General features: G+C 58.4%; 2 protein-coding genes across 5 annotated transcripts in view; both read right to left on the minus strand.

The window, feature by feature from the left end:
* Nucleotides 1–12,597, minus strand: part of CFAP61 (cilia and flagella associated protein 61) — a 106,723-nt gene that overhangs the window by 1,970 nt on the left and 92,156 nt on the right. For 3 of the 4 annotated variants that reach the window (XM_030489171.1, XM_030489172.1, XM_030489175.1), the window contains 2 exons: nt 5,958–6,048; nt 4,100–4,338 (listed from right to left, as the gene is read on the minus strand). In XM_030489171.1, the coding sequence (XP_030345031.1) occupies nt 4,150–4,338; nt 5,958–6,048 (280 nt within the window). In that variant the 3' untranslated portion in view covers nt 4,100–4,149. Of the gene's footprint in view, nt 1–4,099; nt 4,339–5,957; nt 6,049–12,597 lie in introns of those variants that run through there. The other variant, XM_030489173.1, reaches the window with a different exon arrangement.
* Nucleotides 813–2,836, minus strand: INSM1 (INSM transcriptional repressor 1). The gene has a single exon (XM_030489176.1). It carries the CDS (start codon nt 2,834–2,836, stop codon nt 1,511–1,513), a length of 1,326 nt encoding a protein of 441 aa, XP_030345036.1. The 3' UTR covers nt 813–1,510.

Genomic DNA, 12,597 nt, shown 5'->3' on the forward strand with positions numbered 1-12,597 from the left:
AGCACCCGGCACCGGAGCGCCCGGCACCGGAGCGCCCAGCACCACAGAACCGAAGCACCCAGCACCGCGGCACCCAGCACTGCAGCAGGGCTCGCACCGGCCCTGCACACACCTGACGTGAGAACAGGTTGCTAAAATAATCAAGAAACTCCTTTTTGGCCAAACCTGTGCAACCCCTTGCACAGACAGAGCCCTCGTGTGACATCCCAAACTGCTGCTCCTCAAAACACCCCCAGGCCCCGTCCTGTCCCCGCTGTGGGACACGGCCACCTCTTCCCTCGCAGGGTGACCCGGGCGCTGTGCATCTTGTCCTGCCCCTGCCCTCTGAGGTTTTTCACCCGCCGGTGTTGTCCCGGTCTCGGGGGGAAGCCCTGTCGCACCGGGCTGGCAAATGGAAGGATGGCAACACTGAGGATACTGCAGCCCCCCGGGGCAGAACGGGACAGCGCCAGGCTCCAGCCCCGAAGCGAGATGTGAAACCTGGGCTGGCCTCGCACCGGCCTCCGCAGCCAAAGCCCGACTCGGCTTCCCCGCGGCGCCCTTCACCCCGGCACAAGGGCACATCCCAAACACAGACGGATCCCTCCGAGCTTCCCGCTTCCCCAAAGGCGCTTCCCTTCCTCGCGCTTTCCCTGCAGCACCTTCCAGGGAAGGTTCCTGGAAGCTCTCCCGAGCAGCAGGGCAGGGAACGGGCTGTGCCCGACGCACCCGGGCAGCCTTCCCCGCACCAGACACACCCCACTCCCCGCTGGATGATCCCACCCGAGGCGCAGCACAGCCCCCGGCCCCGGCCCCAGGAGCATGCCTGCATTGGAAAATATTTTATTTGAATAGTAAATAATTATACAGTTGAAACAGTTCTATCGAAGCACTCTATAAATAGCTAACAGTTAAGAAAATAATGTGTGTAGAAAAAGAGATTGCATCTAAAAGTAAGAGCTGTCGGTTGCACAGGATCGAATGGTCAAGGTCGTGTGTTTTCTAGGTATAAAAGTTAAAACCTTTATAGCAGATCCCTTGAAGAAAAGAAAAAAAAAAAAATATCCTAAAACGCACAGTGAAATGGCAGGCGGGGACAAAACCAGCGTCAGAGCATCTGCGATCAAATAATATCAATCTTCATAATTAATATAAATAAATAACGAATAAATAACATAATTACTCAAACCAACATATACAGATAGTCAACTCGTGAGCTACCTCGGGAAGGGCAAACCGAACGGAAACAGAAGGTTGGCATGTCACAGTTAAGGCAGTTTCTACAGCATCTTCTGGAGACCATCAACAGCGGCGTCAAGGCATCGGCGGCTGCGGGAACGGGAACCCTCGGGCGGCTCCTCCGGCGGGTCCGGGGTCCCCCGACGGGCGCCGAGGCGAACGAGCGGCCGAACGGAGGGAGGGACCCGGCGGCGGGCGCGAAGCCGGGCTCCAGCGGTTCACCAGCCGGGTTAAAGCTAATCGTGTGGCGGCCCCGGGCCGTGAGGGGCAGTGCGGGAAGGCACGGGCGGCTCTAGCAGGCGGGCCGCAGCGGCACCTGGAGCAGGATGACCTGCCTGTTCTCCGACGGGTGGCACTTGTTGATGTGCCGGGTGAGGCCGGGCGAGCTGTAGAAGGTGGCCGGGCAGTACTTGCAGGGGAAGACCTGCGCGGCGTGCAGCAGGCGGAGGTGCCGCTCCTGGCTGCTCTTGCTGGGGAAGGTCTCCCCGCACACCGGGCACAGGCGGCACTCGGCGGGCGGCGGCGCGGGCGGCTCCTCGGCGGCGGGCTCAGGGGCCGGGGCCGGTGCGGCTCCCGGCGCGGGTGCCGGTGGCGGGTGGCCCAGCAGGTGCTTGCGCAGGTAGGCCTGCCGGCGGAACCGCTTGGCGCAGCGGGGGCACTCGAAGAGCCCCTCCTCGGAGCCCGCCTCCGAGCCGCCGCCGGGGCTCGGCGTGTCCCGCTCGCTGCCGCTGCCGCCTCCCGCCTCCTTCGGCGGCTCCTCCGGCGGCGCTCGGCCCGGCTCGGGGCCGGTCTTGGCGGCGGGCGGGCGCGGCTTGTGCCAGCGGCGGTGCGAGGCGAGGTTGGCAGGGCAGGAGAAGACCTTGTCGCACTCGGGGCAGCGGTACTCCACCCGCACGATGCGGGAGCAGCGGTGCTGCGCCAGCGCGAAGGGGTCCCCGTACTCCTCCTTGCAGAGCTGGCAGATGAACTCGCCCAGCGGGCGGGCGCAGCCGCCCCGTGCCCGGACCGGCGCCTCCACCGGGCCCTCCTTGATGCGCAGCCCCAGCACGGGCGACGTGGTCACCTCGTCCTCGAAGGTCAGCTTGCGGATCGCCTTCGCCTTCTTGCCCGACGGGGCCTTCTGCCGCCCGGGCTCCGCGGTGCCCTGCGGCCGCTTGGCGGGCGGCGGGCGGGCGGCGGCGGCGGCGGCAGGCGGCGCGGCCGGGGCGGGCGGCGCGGGGGCTCCGCCGGGGCCGGGACCCGCGGCGGGTGGCTCGGCGGGGCCGGCAGCAGCGGCCCAGAGCTTGAGCTCTGCCGGCGCGAAGAGGAGCGGGTCCATGGTGGCGGGCACGGCCGGCGCCGGGAAGGACTCAGCCGAGACGGGCGAGCCCAGGCTGAAGCCGCGCTCCAGGTACTTGTCCCTGCTGACAGGCCGCGTGGGGCTGTACAGCGCCTGCACGGCGGCATCGGGCGTCCCGCACGGCACTGTGTCCCGCGGCGGCGCGGCGGGGCGGGCGGGCGGCGGCGGCGGCGGGCTGCCCGCGGGCAGCGGCGCCCCGGCGGGGTCGCGGCAGCAGCGCGCGCGGTACGAGGCGGGGGCGGGCCGGCGGCTGCGCTTCACCAGGAAGCCCCGCGGCATCTTGTCGCCGCCCGCGCGGCGACCCCGGCACCCACCCGGCACCGGCCCCGCCGCTCGCGGTGCCCGGCCGCCGCCGCGCCGCCTTTAAGCGGGGCCGGGGCCATTGTTCGGGCCGGCGGCGGCGGCACGGGCCAATCAGCGGCGCCGCGGCGGGCGGGGGGCGGGGCCGAGTGCACCTGAGCCCCCGCCGGCGGCACGCGCCCGGCCCCGCCCCCAGCACGCTCCGGCGCCCGTCGCCGCGCGGCGCGGCACGCGCGGGCCTTTGTGTGCCGCCCCGGGGCGCGCGCGGCGCTGAGTGCCCGGTGCCGGGCGGGGCGGGGGGTGCCGGGCGGGCCGGCGCCGGCATCAGGTGGCACACACGGGAGCGGCGGGCCTTTCCCGCCGCCGCTGCGAGCGGAACGGCACCGCGGAGCCGGGACACCCCGCGCACCTGTAACGGCAGCGGCCGGGGCCGCGCGCACACGGACACACACATACACACACACACCGCCCGGGCCGGGCCGCCGCTGTCCCACGGGCGGCAGCGCCCGGGACCGGTGTTGGGTCCCGGGTGCCGGTTCCCGCGGGCGGCAGGGCCCGGTGCCGGGTCCTGGGTGCCGGCTCCCGCGGGCGGCAGCGCCCGGTGCCGGGTCCCGTTTCCCGCGGGCGGCAGGGCCCGGTGCCGGTCCTCGTGGCAGGTGCAGCCCCGGTTTAACCCTTTACCCGGGGGGGCTCTCGCCGCTCCGTGCTCGCAGGTGGCGCCGCGGCGTGGGGGCGGAGGGGGGGGTGAGCGCCCCCTGCCGCGCGCAGCCGGCCGGCTCCGGGGGCGCGTGCGGGCAGCCCCCCCGCTTTGTGTGGGGCGGCGGGGCACGCGGGCGGCACGCGAGCTAGCGGCGGGCCCCCCCCCCCCGGGCCCCGCGCACCGCCTTTGTGCGCCTCATTAGCATAAAGCTGCGCGAGCCGCGCGGCGGGCGCACAAAGGGGCGGGGGGGGGGGCGCCCCGTCAGCGCGCGAGGCCGCGGCGGGGGTGTGCGGGGTGTGTGTGGCCGCTCCCCCCGCCCGCCCGGTGGGACAGGCGTGCGGCGGGGCGGGGCGGCGCTCCATTAGCATACAGCTGCGGGCCGCCGGGCACGCGCCGCCCCCCCGCGGGGCTCGCACCGAGACCACGGACCCTCCAACCCCCAGCCCCGGCGACCGCGGTTCGAGACCCCCCAACCCCGCACACCGAGACACCCCGTACCCCTGGCTCACACCGAGACACCCCCCGCCCGGGGCTCACACCGAGGTGTCCCGTATCCCCCGTCGGGGCCGCAGCCCATGCCCCCCGCTCCCTGTTACGGAGCCGGGGAGTCGGCGCCCGCCGGGCCGGTCGCTGCCGCCTCACCTGCGCTCGGCGGGGCCGCGGCCGGGTAGTACATGGGCAGGCTGCGGCGGTGGCGGCGCAGGAAGCGCAGGACGGGTCCCCGCAGCGGCATCGGGCAGGGGCTGCGCTCCGCGGCGTCCTCCGGCAGCGGCTCGGGCACCTGCAGGGCACAGCGGCAGGTCAGCACCGGGCCCGGGGCGCCGGGGGGCGCGGGCTGAGGCTCGTCCCGGCGGCACCGGGCGCTCCGGGGCTCCGGCGGGCCCCGTCCAACCTGGCCTTGAGCACTGCCAGGGATGGGGCAGCCACAGCTTCTCTGGGAAAAGTCTGTGCCAGCGCCTCAGCACCCTCAAATACCACCATCAATATTACCCCTAAATGCATGAGACATTCCCAGCTCCTGTGGGGAAGTGTCGCCAGCAGCGTCTGACTCCTCTATACTTGCACTCAAACATCCTTTGCAAAGGTGCATTTCCCCTTGTTTTGATGTTTCATCACTGGTTTAACTACAGGCTGAAGTGGGCTGGGATGTGAGTGACAGGAACCAGACTGGACAGGGCTTGAAGCAACCTGCTCTAGTGGAAGGTGTCCCTGCCCGTGGCAGGGGGTTGGAGCTGGAGGAGCTTTAAGCTCCCTTCCAACACAAACCAGGCTGGGATTCTGTGATTCTATGTACAAATACAGCCAGCCCCAAGGCACTGAAGGTATATTCCATTAAGTGCACGGTACCGACTGTATTTGGCAACATGCCTACAAGGAACACCCAAGGAAAACATAAATGTGACATTTAGCAAATATGGGTGAAATCACAGTGAAGAAAAGCCAAATAAAATACAAAAATCTGTTTGCATTCAGATGCAGACACCGTCACCTGTGTTTATAGAACATGAGGCAGGGGATGAGCATCTGCATGGCCATGGCTGTGACACATGCCAGTTTGGGTGATGGAAATGGGTGGGCACAGCCTATGCCCCGTCCCTTTGTCACCTGCCTGCGTTTACAGTTGATTTCCCTTGGTTTCTGCACTGTTAAAGACTCCAGGAGCTGCCGCTGCAGGAACTGCACCACGTTAACTGAGAGCACCGGCAGCAGGAGGAGGGGGGCAACTGGTCCTGAGCAGTGGGCTCAAGTACCAAATCACGTTTGAGGTCAGGCAGGAATTCCTCAGGGCTGGGAATGCTGTTGGTGGGGCAGCGATTTGTGAGCACGGCTGGCTTTGGGTTTGGAGCAGGCAAGGCTGCGGTGCTCAGACACTATGCCCCTGCCTGCGGTACTACAGGCAGAGCTTTAGCAAACATTTTCATGTCATCCTCACTCAGGAAATCCACTTATCACTGAAAAAAGCCAGTTGCTTTCACTCTTGGCTACAAAAAGCCATTCCTTGTTGAAAAATCTGCTTCTCCTGGGCTCAGCTGGGACAGGTTCGGGGTGGGCTGTAGTGCATTCGTACCAGGAAATGTTAGTAACAACAGGGGGAAACAGGACAAGTGACCCCCGGTTCTGCTGAGTGGTTGTACTGAACTGCACAGGGAATGCAGAAATGCCGGGAAGGAAAACAAATCGACTTCAAGTTCTACTGGCAAACTGCAAATGCACCCAGGTAACAGCAGGAGCACGGGCCATGCATGGTGAGCACCGGGGGTGCGGGACCCGCTCGGGATGCCCAGGGAAATAGCTGAACAGAAACGTGGGGCTTGAGGAGAGAGACAGAGCAGAAACCGAAGTGAACAGCACTGACAAATTATCCAGCTGATGAACGTGCCTGCCCGCCACTTGCCTTACCTGCTCCGACATGAGGGCTTGGCGCAGTTCCTCCTTGAGGTCGATAAACTGATCGTGATAGATGGCCATGGACCAAGGCTCCCTGAAGAACCTGGTTAAAAAAGAAGAAATTTAGTTATCTTGTGAACCTCTCATTAACCACTAATAAAGTATTTACCTGCTTTTTTGCCTTTATAAATTACAGTTCTGGACCCATCATGATCGTTTGTTCATAAAATGCCTCCTGTAACAGCATGGTCAATCAATTCTTTTAATGGATGTTCCTGATGTACAGCCAGCTTCAGTAATTACATTTAAAGTGGCTTAATTCAGAGCTGTGGCAAGACCCAGTGAAGAATCCTGATTTTATCAGAATTTAAAAGCCTGAAGACCTGTAAAGAACGGTGTCTCCATTATCTGTCCTCATTTGAGAAAAGCAGATTGCAGGATTAACTGAACTGCTGCATAAACAAATTAAATTTGTGTAGACAATGACACAAATGTTGTTCATCATTAAGGTTTCTGGATTAATAAAGGCCAGAAAAACAGGCCACCGCAGTGCTGCAATATGTTCTTTGCACTAGTACTGAGCTAAATTGAACCTATTCTAGGAGGAAGCTCTTGTAACTTTTTCATTCATGGCAGCACCCTCCTGTGAGAAGGCAGGGAAGGGATGGAGAGGACACGGCTCGACGTGGAGCCCCAGGCTGTGGATGTGACCGGAGGCAGTGAGCTATGGACTGGGGTTACTGCTCTCTCCTCTCGGATGAAGAAGTTTTGCAGCTGCAGGGAGATGCTCTGTCTGTACTGTTGTTAACGCCCTCTGGAGTCGGGGTGCACCATCTTCACCCCGGAAGGACTGAGAGCTGTCAGCAGGGTCCTGCAGGAGCTTGTGTAGGGGGTGGCTGCAGCCAACGTGCTCTCTTTGGGCCGGCAGCAGTGTGCTGGTGCCGCTGCCGGGAGCATGTGGATGCTGTCGCCCCATTCAGCTGCCTGGTCCTGAATGAACGCTGGGATAAAGCAAAAGGTGCCACATGTTTAATAATTCTGCTGTTCCTGTCTGCAGAAACTCACGTGCAGGCTCCTGGGTGCAGATGAGATGTTCATTGCTGCCCAGCGGCAGGATCCCCCCGCTCTGAACAAAGCAGCAGCGCTCCCGCATGCCCCGCACTGGTAATGATGCTCTGCGCTCCTGCGGAACCGTCCTGCTTCTGCGACATCATTATCCCATAGAAGCTCTTCCCCACTCCACTGCTCCCCTTCACCTGCGGGTCTCTGCACTACCCGCTGCCCCAGCGGCCTCCCCGGGGCTTGAGCAGTGTCCGGCTCCCGGGTGGATGTTCTCACAGCATGAACACTTACTGGCACTAATACAGAGCGTGAGCAGCAGGTCAAAGGAGGGGACTCTCCACCTCTGCTGCGCTCTGGGGAGACCGCCCCTGCAGTCCTGTGTCCAACTCTGGGGCAACAGCACAAGAGGGATGTGGAGCTGCTGGAGCGAGGCCAGAGGAGGCCCCGGAGCTGCTGCGAGGGCTGGAGCAGCTCTGCTCTGGAGCCAGGCTGAGAGAGCTGGGCTGGGGCAGCCTGGAGAAGAGAAGGCTCCTGAAGGGGAGACCTTAGAGCAGCTCCAGTGCCTAAAGGGGCTCCAGGAAACCTGGAGAGGGGCTTTGGACAAGGGCCTGGAGGGACAGGCCAAGGGGAATGGCTTTAACCTGCCAGAGGGGAGATTGAGATGAGCTCTGAGGCAGAAGCTCTTCCCTGTGAGGGTGCTGAGGCGCTGGCACAGACTTTTCCCAGAGAAGCTGTGGCTGCCCCATCCCTGGCAGTGTTCAAGGCCAGGTTGGACACAGGGGCTTGGAGCAACCTGCTCTAGTGGAAGGTGTCCCTGCCCGTGGCAGGGGGTTGGAGCTGGATGAGCTTTAAGCTCCCTTCAACCCAAACCACACTGTGATTCTATGAGGTACCATGTTCTTGCCATGGGGGTGCTCCCATCCTGGCAGTCTCTGGTAGCGCATTACCATGACTGACACTATTCATTTGGATATGAAATGCTGGAAAAGATGAGCTCAGTTCTAAGTCTTTAATTATTATACACCCAGAACATGTGCAGAGAGCTAGGGGAAGAACAGCATATTCCCCAAATATTTAAACCCCCTTCAATTTCAGAGGAAACCCCACCCAACACAAACCTTTAACTCAACATTGGTACTAGAGAGCAAAGCAGGGAGAAGGGGGGTGTTACACAAGAATGCATTAAGATAATTAAAGACTATTTTTACTGATATGCCCTGCTGAAAAGCCAAACATTTTGTCTTCAAGCTGGCATCTTATTTTCAATTCTAACCCTGGGAAGGTGATTTCATGTCCTGACTGCTGCACATCTCCCAGCCTTGGTGAAGCTCACCTGCCTCACTGAGATGCTACATGAAGTGGTTATAAAATGTTTGAGGGATGCTGCACATTCCTGCTGCTGCCTGCTCAGACCATAACTGCAGTTTTAACCATTCCTGCAATACTCAGATTTGGAGCTCAAAACCTGACATGTGTCACCCAGTTTGCAGTGTTCAATGCACATAAAATGCCCCTTTTGGAGGCATGCAGAATGTCTTGTTGGCATTTTCTAGATGGGTGCTGAGGAGCTGCCAGTGAGCAGCACTGACTCCCAGGTCTCCTTTACTTCCCTTCCCCTGCAGAAATGTAACCGCCGGGGACAATTTGAAGATAGGCTCCACAGCAACAACTCACTTTCTTTGCAGGCTCTGTGTTTTTGTCCATTTACCTCTTGTGTTAGAATCCCCTTTCTATGGGGCACGTGGTGGCTCTGGGGACCTACATACGGCAGCTACAGGGAAGCTCCGTCATGAGAAAGCCCATCTGAAGCCAAACCAAGGCGTTGCCTTTCCGAGGCTCACTGTGGGTTTCAGCAGCAGTCCCTCGGGGCACGCCGCAGGAGGCTCGACAGGACAATGCTCTCCAGTGCAGGGATGAGGCCTGGCGTGCCACCAGCCGGGGCTCCGAGGCTGTCTGCCATGTGTTTGCACACCAAGTCTTTCACAACCTGCTGAGGATCAGGTTAAATATGCACAAGACCATGGACGGTGTTGGCCAGAGCTTCGCGGGTCCCAGCGTGGTCACTTCCCAGCTGGAATCCCACCGGCCACAACAGGGGCCGTGGGGAAGGCGTCTGGAACCAGAGGGGGGAAACGGTCTCCTCCCGAGGACAATCAGCCACATCCTTTTTGTTGCTAGGAAGCTGGGCTCGCTTTCCATTGACAAACAGCGTTTAAAGTCTGTTCTGCATCATTTGTGATGTGCAGCCTACATTAGATGAAAGGGAAGGAGAAGGAAAATACTCAGCCCTGTAGAAAAGACGTGGGATCTCTCCCTGTTCAAGAGATACAGCATTAAATAGAAGGGACAGTCAGCCTCTACTACAAGCAAAACTGGAGTAAGCATGCACGTGGCCTTCCATCTGTGAGCTGTCTGGATGCCAGTGCCTAAAAGGGCCGACAAGGGCCTGTAGGGACAGGACAAGCGGGAATGGCTTTAACCTGACTGAACGTGAAGGAAAGCAAGACACAAATGATTTCCACTTATGCTACTAAAGATGGGCTTCTGAGGAGCACTGTTGCTTTTGTCTTTATGTGTTTTATATTGGGTACTTTTCTTGGAAAACCTCAGCTGAAATCCTCTCCCAAAATGAAAGAAACACTAGTGGAAAGAGAAGCAAAGAGCAGGGATTGGGATGTGTCCAACACGGCAGAAACAGCACCAACCAGAAACCAATTCTTAAAAGAGGTTTGACTTTCTCGTTCCTCTTAATGCAAAAGTAAATCTCATTATTGCAGCCTGGAAAACAGTGGTTTTGTTTTCGATATGAGGACTGTAATATGTTTTTAATTGCTTCCATTCCTTTTGTTGCTGCTTCCGTGAGCCTGATGACACGTTGGTCACTGGTGCTGCATGGCTGGGCCATGAGCACAGCCTGAACTGGGAATGTAGCTCCTTGAACTGGTGCAGCATTCCTTGCCTGCGGGTGAGCTCGTGGAGCTGAGCCCTACGCGCCAGCACAGGGTCCAGGTGAGGGAATTGAAACCACAGCCCTTGGCAGCACCCATCCCTTGGGATGGTGCTTGGGAAAACCCCTCTGCAGGGAGCTGGCTGTGAGGATGCTGTGCCTGCCCGTGTTCTTTAGCTACTCAAAGTATGGAAACGACAACAAAACCAAACCCCACTCCTCGCAGCCCTGCTATCCCCACTCTCACCAACACAAATAGACTCACAGGGAACAACTCCATTCAGAAACTCAGACCATCCATGAAGTAGTTTGGACCCACTGCAGCTCTTGTTAAAGGTCTCCAAATAATCACGAACACAGATCTCTTGAATCCTGTTCATTGCTTCATGAAGCAGCCTCAAGTCACCAGTGACCTGCCCCACGGCCCACTACACACGGTGGGACTGGTCAGAGCTGGTTCCTCCATCATCCAGCACCAGGCACATGCAGAGCACACACAGCGTTTTAGTGCACAACATGAGGCAGGGCCATTGATAAACTTAATCTCCTGTTGATCTGTAAGTAGTGCAGAGTCCCCTTTCTCCCTGCAGCTTCCCACCCTTGGCACAACACGGTGAATTATCAAGCTGGATGCCCATTTGTCTGGGTTTGAATTTCTTTTTTCTTGAAGAAGAAATGTAATACTGGAAATGCCAATCTCCAGGCTGTGTCAGCTCCATTTGGAAGAGCCTCTATCAGTTCTTGGACATTCAGATCCAGAACATTCAAAGTTGTTCCTTTGCACATTTAGGGTCCTTAAACCTGAATGACTTCAGTGGTTTATGGAAGCAGTTTCCCACTGGTGCTTTGGGCCTGTGATGGAAAAGGCTCCCATGTGCCAGAGGGCTGTGCTGCAGGGTGCCACGTTCCTCCTTGGTCTGCCACTGCCTCAGCAGTAAGAAGGAAGCTGCTGCTGTTCCAAACACCAGGAACCGAACTGGGACAAACACTGAAACTGAAGCAGCTGCTCAGGGAACACGAGCTCAAGTGCAGTTATGCCAGGAGTGCCTATGGAGAGCAGGGAATTGCACCTCCCAGGAGTGGTGAGAGGGAAGTGCCGCTTAGGGATGCAATACAGGCAGTCACTCTCGCAGTCTGCAGATGAGCAAAAGCCTTTTCTGCAGCACAAGTGCACGTTAGAGGAAATGTCCTGTCTTGCCAGGAAAGGGGAAGATGGTTTGTTTTGGGGACAATATATAGATGTTTTTAAGACTCTTAATTGCAAAGATATTGTGATTCCAGTAAAAGATACAGAGTATTTTATACATACATGTAAAGGCTGCTATGTATTTACAGATCCATAGCAGCCTTCCAGTATCTGAAGGGGACCTACAAGGATGCTGGAAAGGGACTCTTCACCAGGGCCTGTAGGGACAGGCCAAGGGGAATGGCTTTAACCTGCCAGAGGGGAGATTGAGATGAGCTCTGAGGCAGAAGCTCTTCCCTGTGAGGGTGCTGAGGCGCTGGCACAGACTTTTCCCAGAGAAGCTGTGGCTGCCCCATCCCTGGCAGTGTTCAAGGCCAGGTTGGACACAGGGGCTTGGAGCAACCTGCTCTAGTGGAAGGTGTCCCTGCCCGGGGCAGGGGGTTGGAGCTGGATGAGCTTTAAGGTCCCTTCCAACACAAACCAGTCTGGGATTTTATGATTTCCAGATACACCTTGCATAGGAATCATAAAGTGTAAATTTAAAGGCAATATAAGTAAAACTATTGAGCATTTCCTGCTAACTTATCATCTGAGCAGCAATTCTGAAAGGCAGCTTGTTTTCGTAGGTAAAAAACAAGATAATCTGCGCAAAGGCCACAAAGCACCACCCGAAGCATTGGTCTCAAAGAACATAAAGTGTTCCCTGGTTTGCCATGTCTTAAAACTCACCTGCCACTGCTGAACCAGCGGCACGTGCTGAGCCCGGCAGGGCTGGAGCGCTCCCTGCTCTGGGGCTCCACTCATCCGCTGGGCCGGGCAGCCTGCTCACCGCTGCTGAACTCGCTAGTCAGGACTCTGCTGCTGCTCAGACAGGACTCAGTGATTAGTGAAATCAATAGTCTTACGGGCACCGAGCCTGTGATTTACTTCACTGGGCAGATCTACACAATAATGATTGTGTTCTCTATGTTGCAGGCTGGCGTTTCCTTTGTACGCGTTGGTGGGTCAGTCACAGAAGGGAAGCCTGTGCTTCCAACAGAACTACGACCAGCCCCGCAGTGTGTTCTCTTCGGAAGATGACTGGTTTGAAGCCTGGGGTTTACAAACCCCTTCTTCTGTAGCTGCAAGTATGAAAGGTGTGCCGTTACCTGGAGGCACCATCGGGAAGCAGATCTGAGCAGTACTTGCTCCACGTTGGGATGCTGCAGCCATGTCCTATCCCAAGTGTCCTCCAGAGATATCCTCTGTTATTTCAGCACTGGAATTTGGCAACGTTTAGATACTTGATGAGATAGGAGCAGTTATTGTGCGGCTGGTTCTCACTGAACTGCTCTTTAAACTCTCTGAACTCTGTGCTCTTTAAAACTGATGTAAAAACATCGCTCTCGGCTCTTTCTATAGGAAATTAGGGCTGACCCTGAAATGAGGTTTATTGCATTTTTTAACACAGTTCTACT

This window comes from Strigops habroptila, chromosome 6, assembly GCF_004027225.2.
Source record: "Strigops habroptila isolate Jane chromosome 6, bStrHab1.2.pri, whole genome shotgun sequence".
Lineage (NCBI taxonomy): Eukaryota > Metazoa > Chordata > Aves > Psittaciformes > Psittacidae > Strigops > Strigops habroptila.

What these genes read in the sequence shown, in the direction of transcription:
- INSM1 (XM_030489176.1), bottom strand. Translation starts at nt 2,836, where the DNA reads ATGCCGCGGGGCTTCCTGGTGAAGCGCAGCCGCCGGCCCGCCCCCGCC.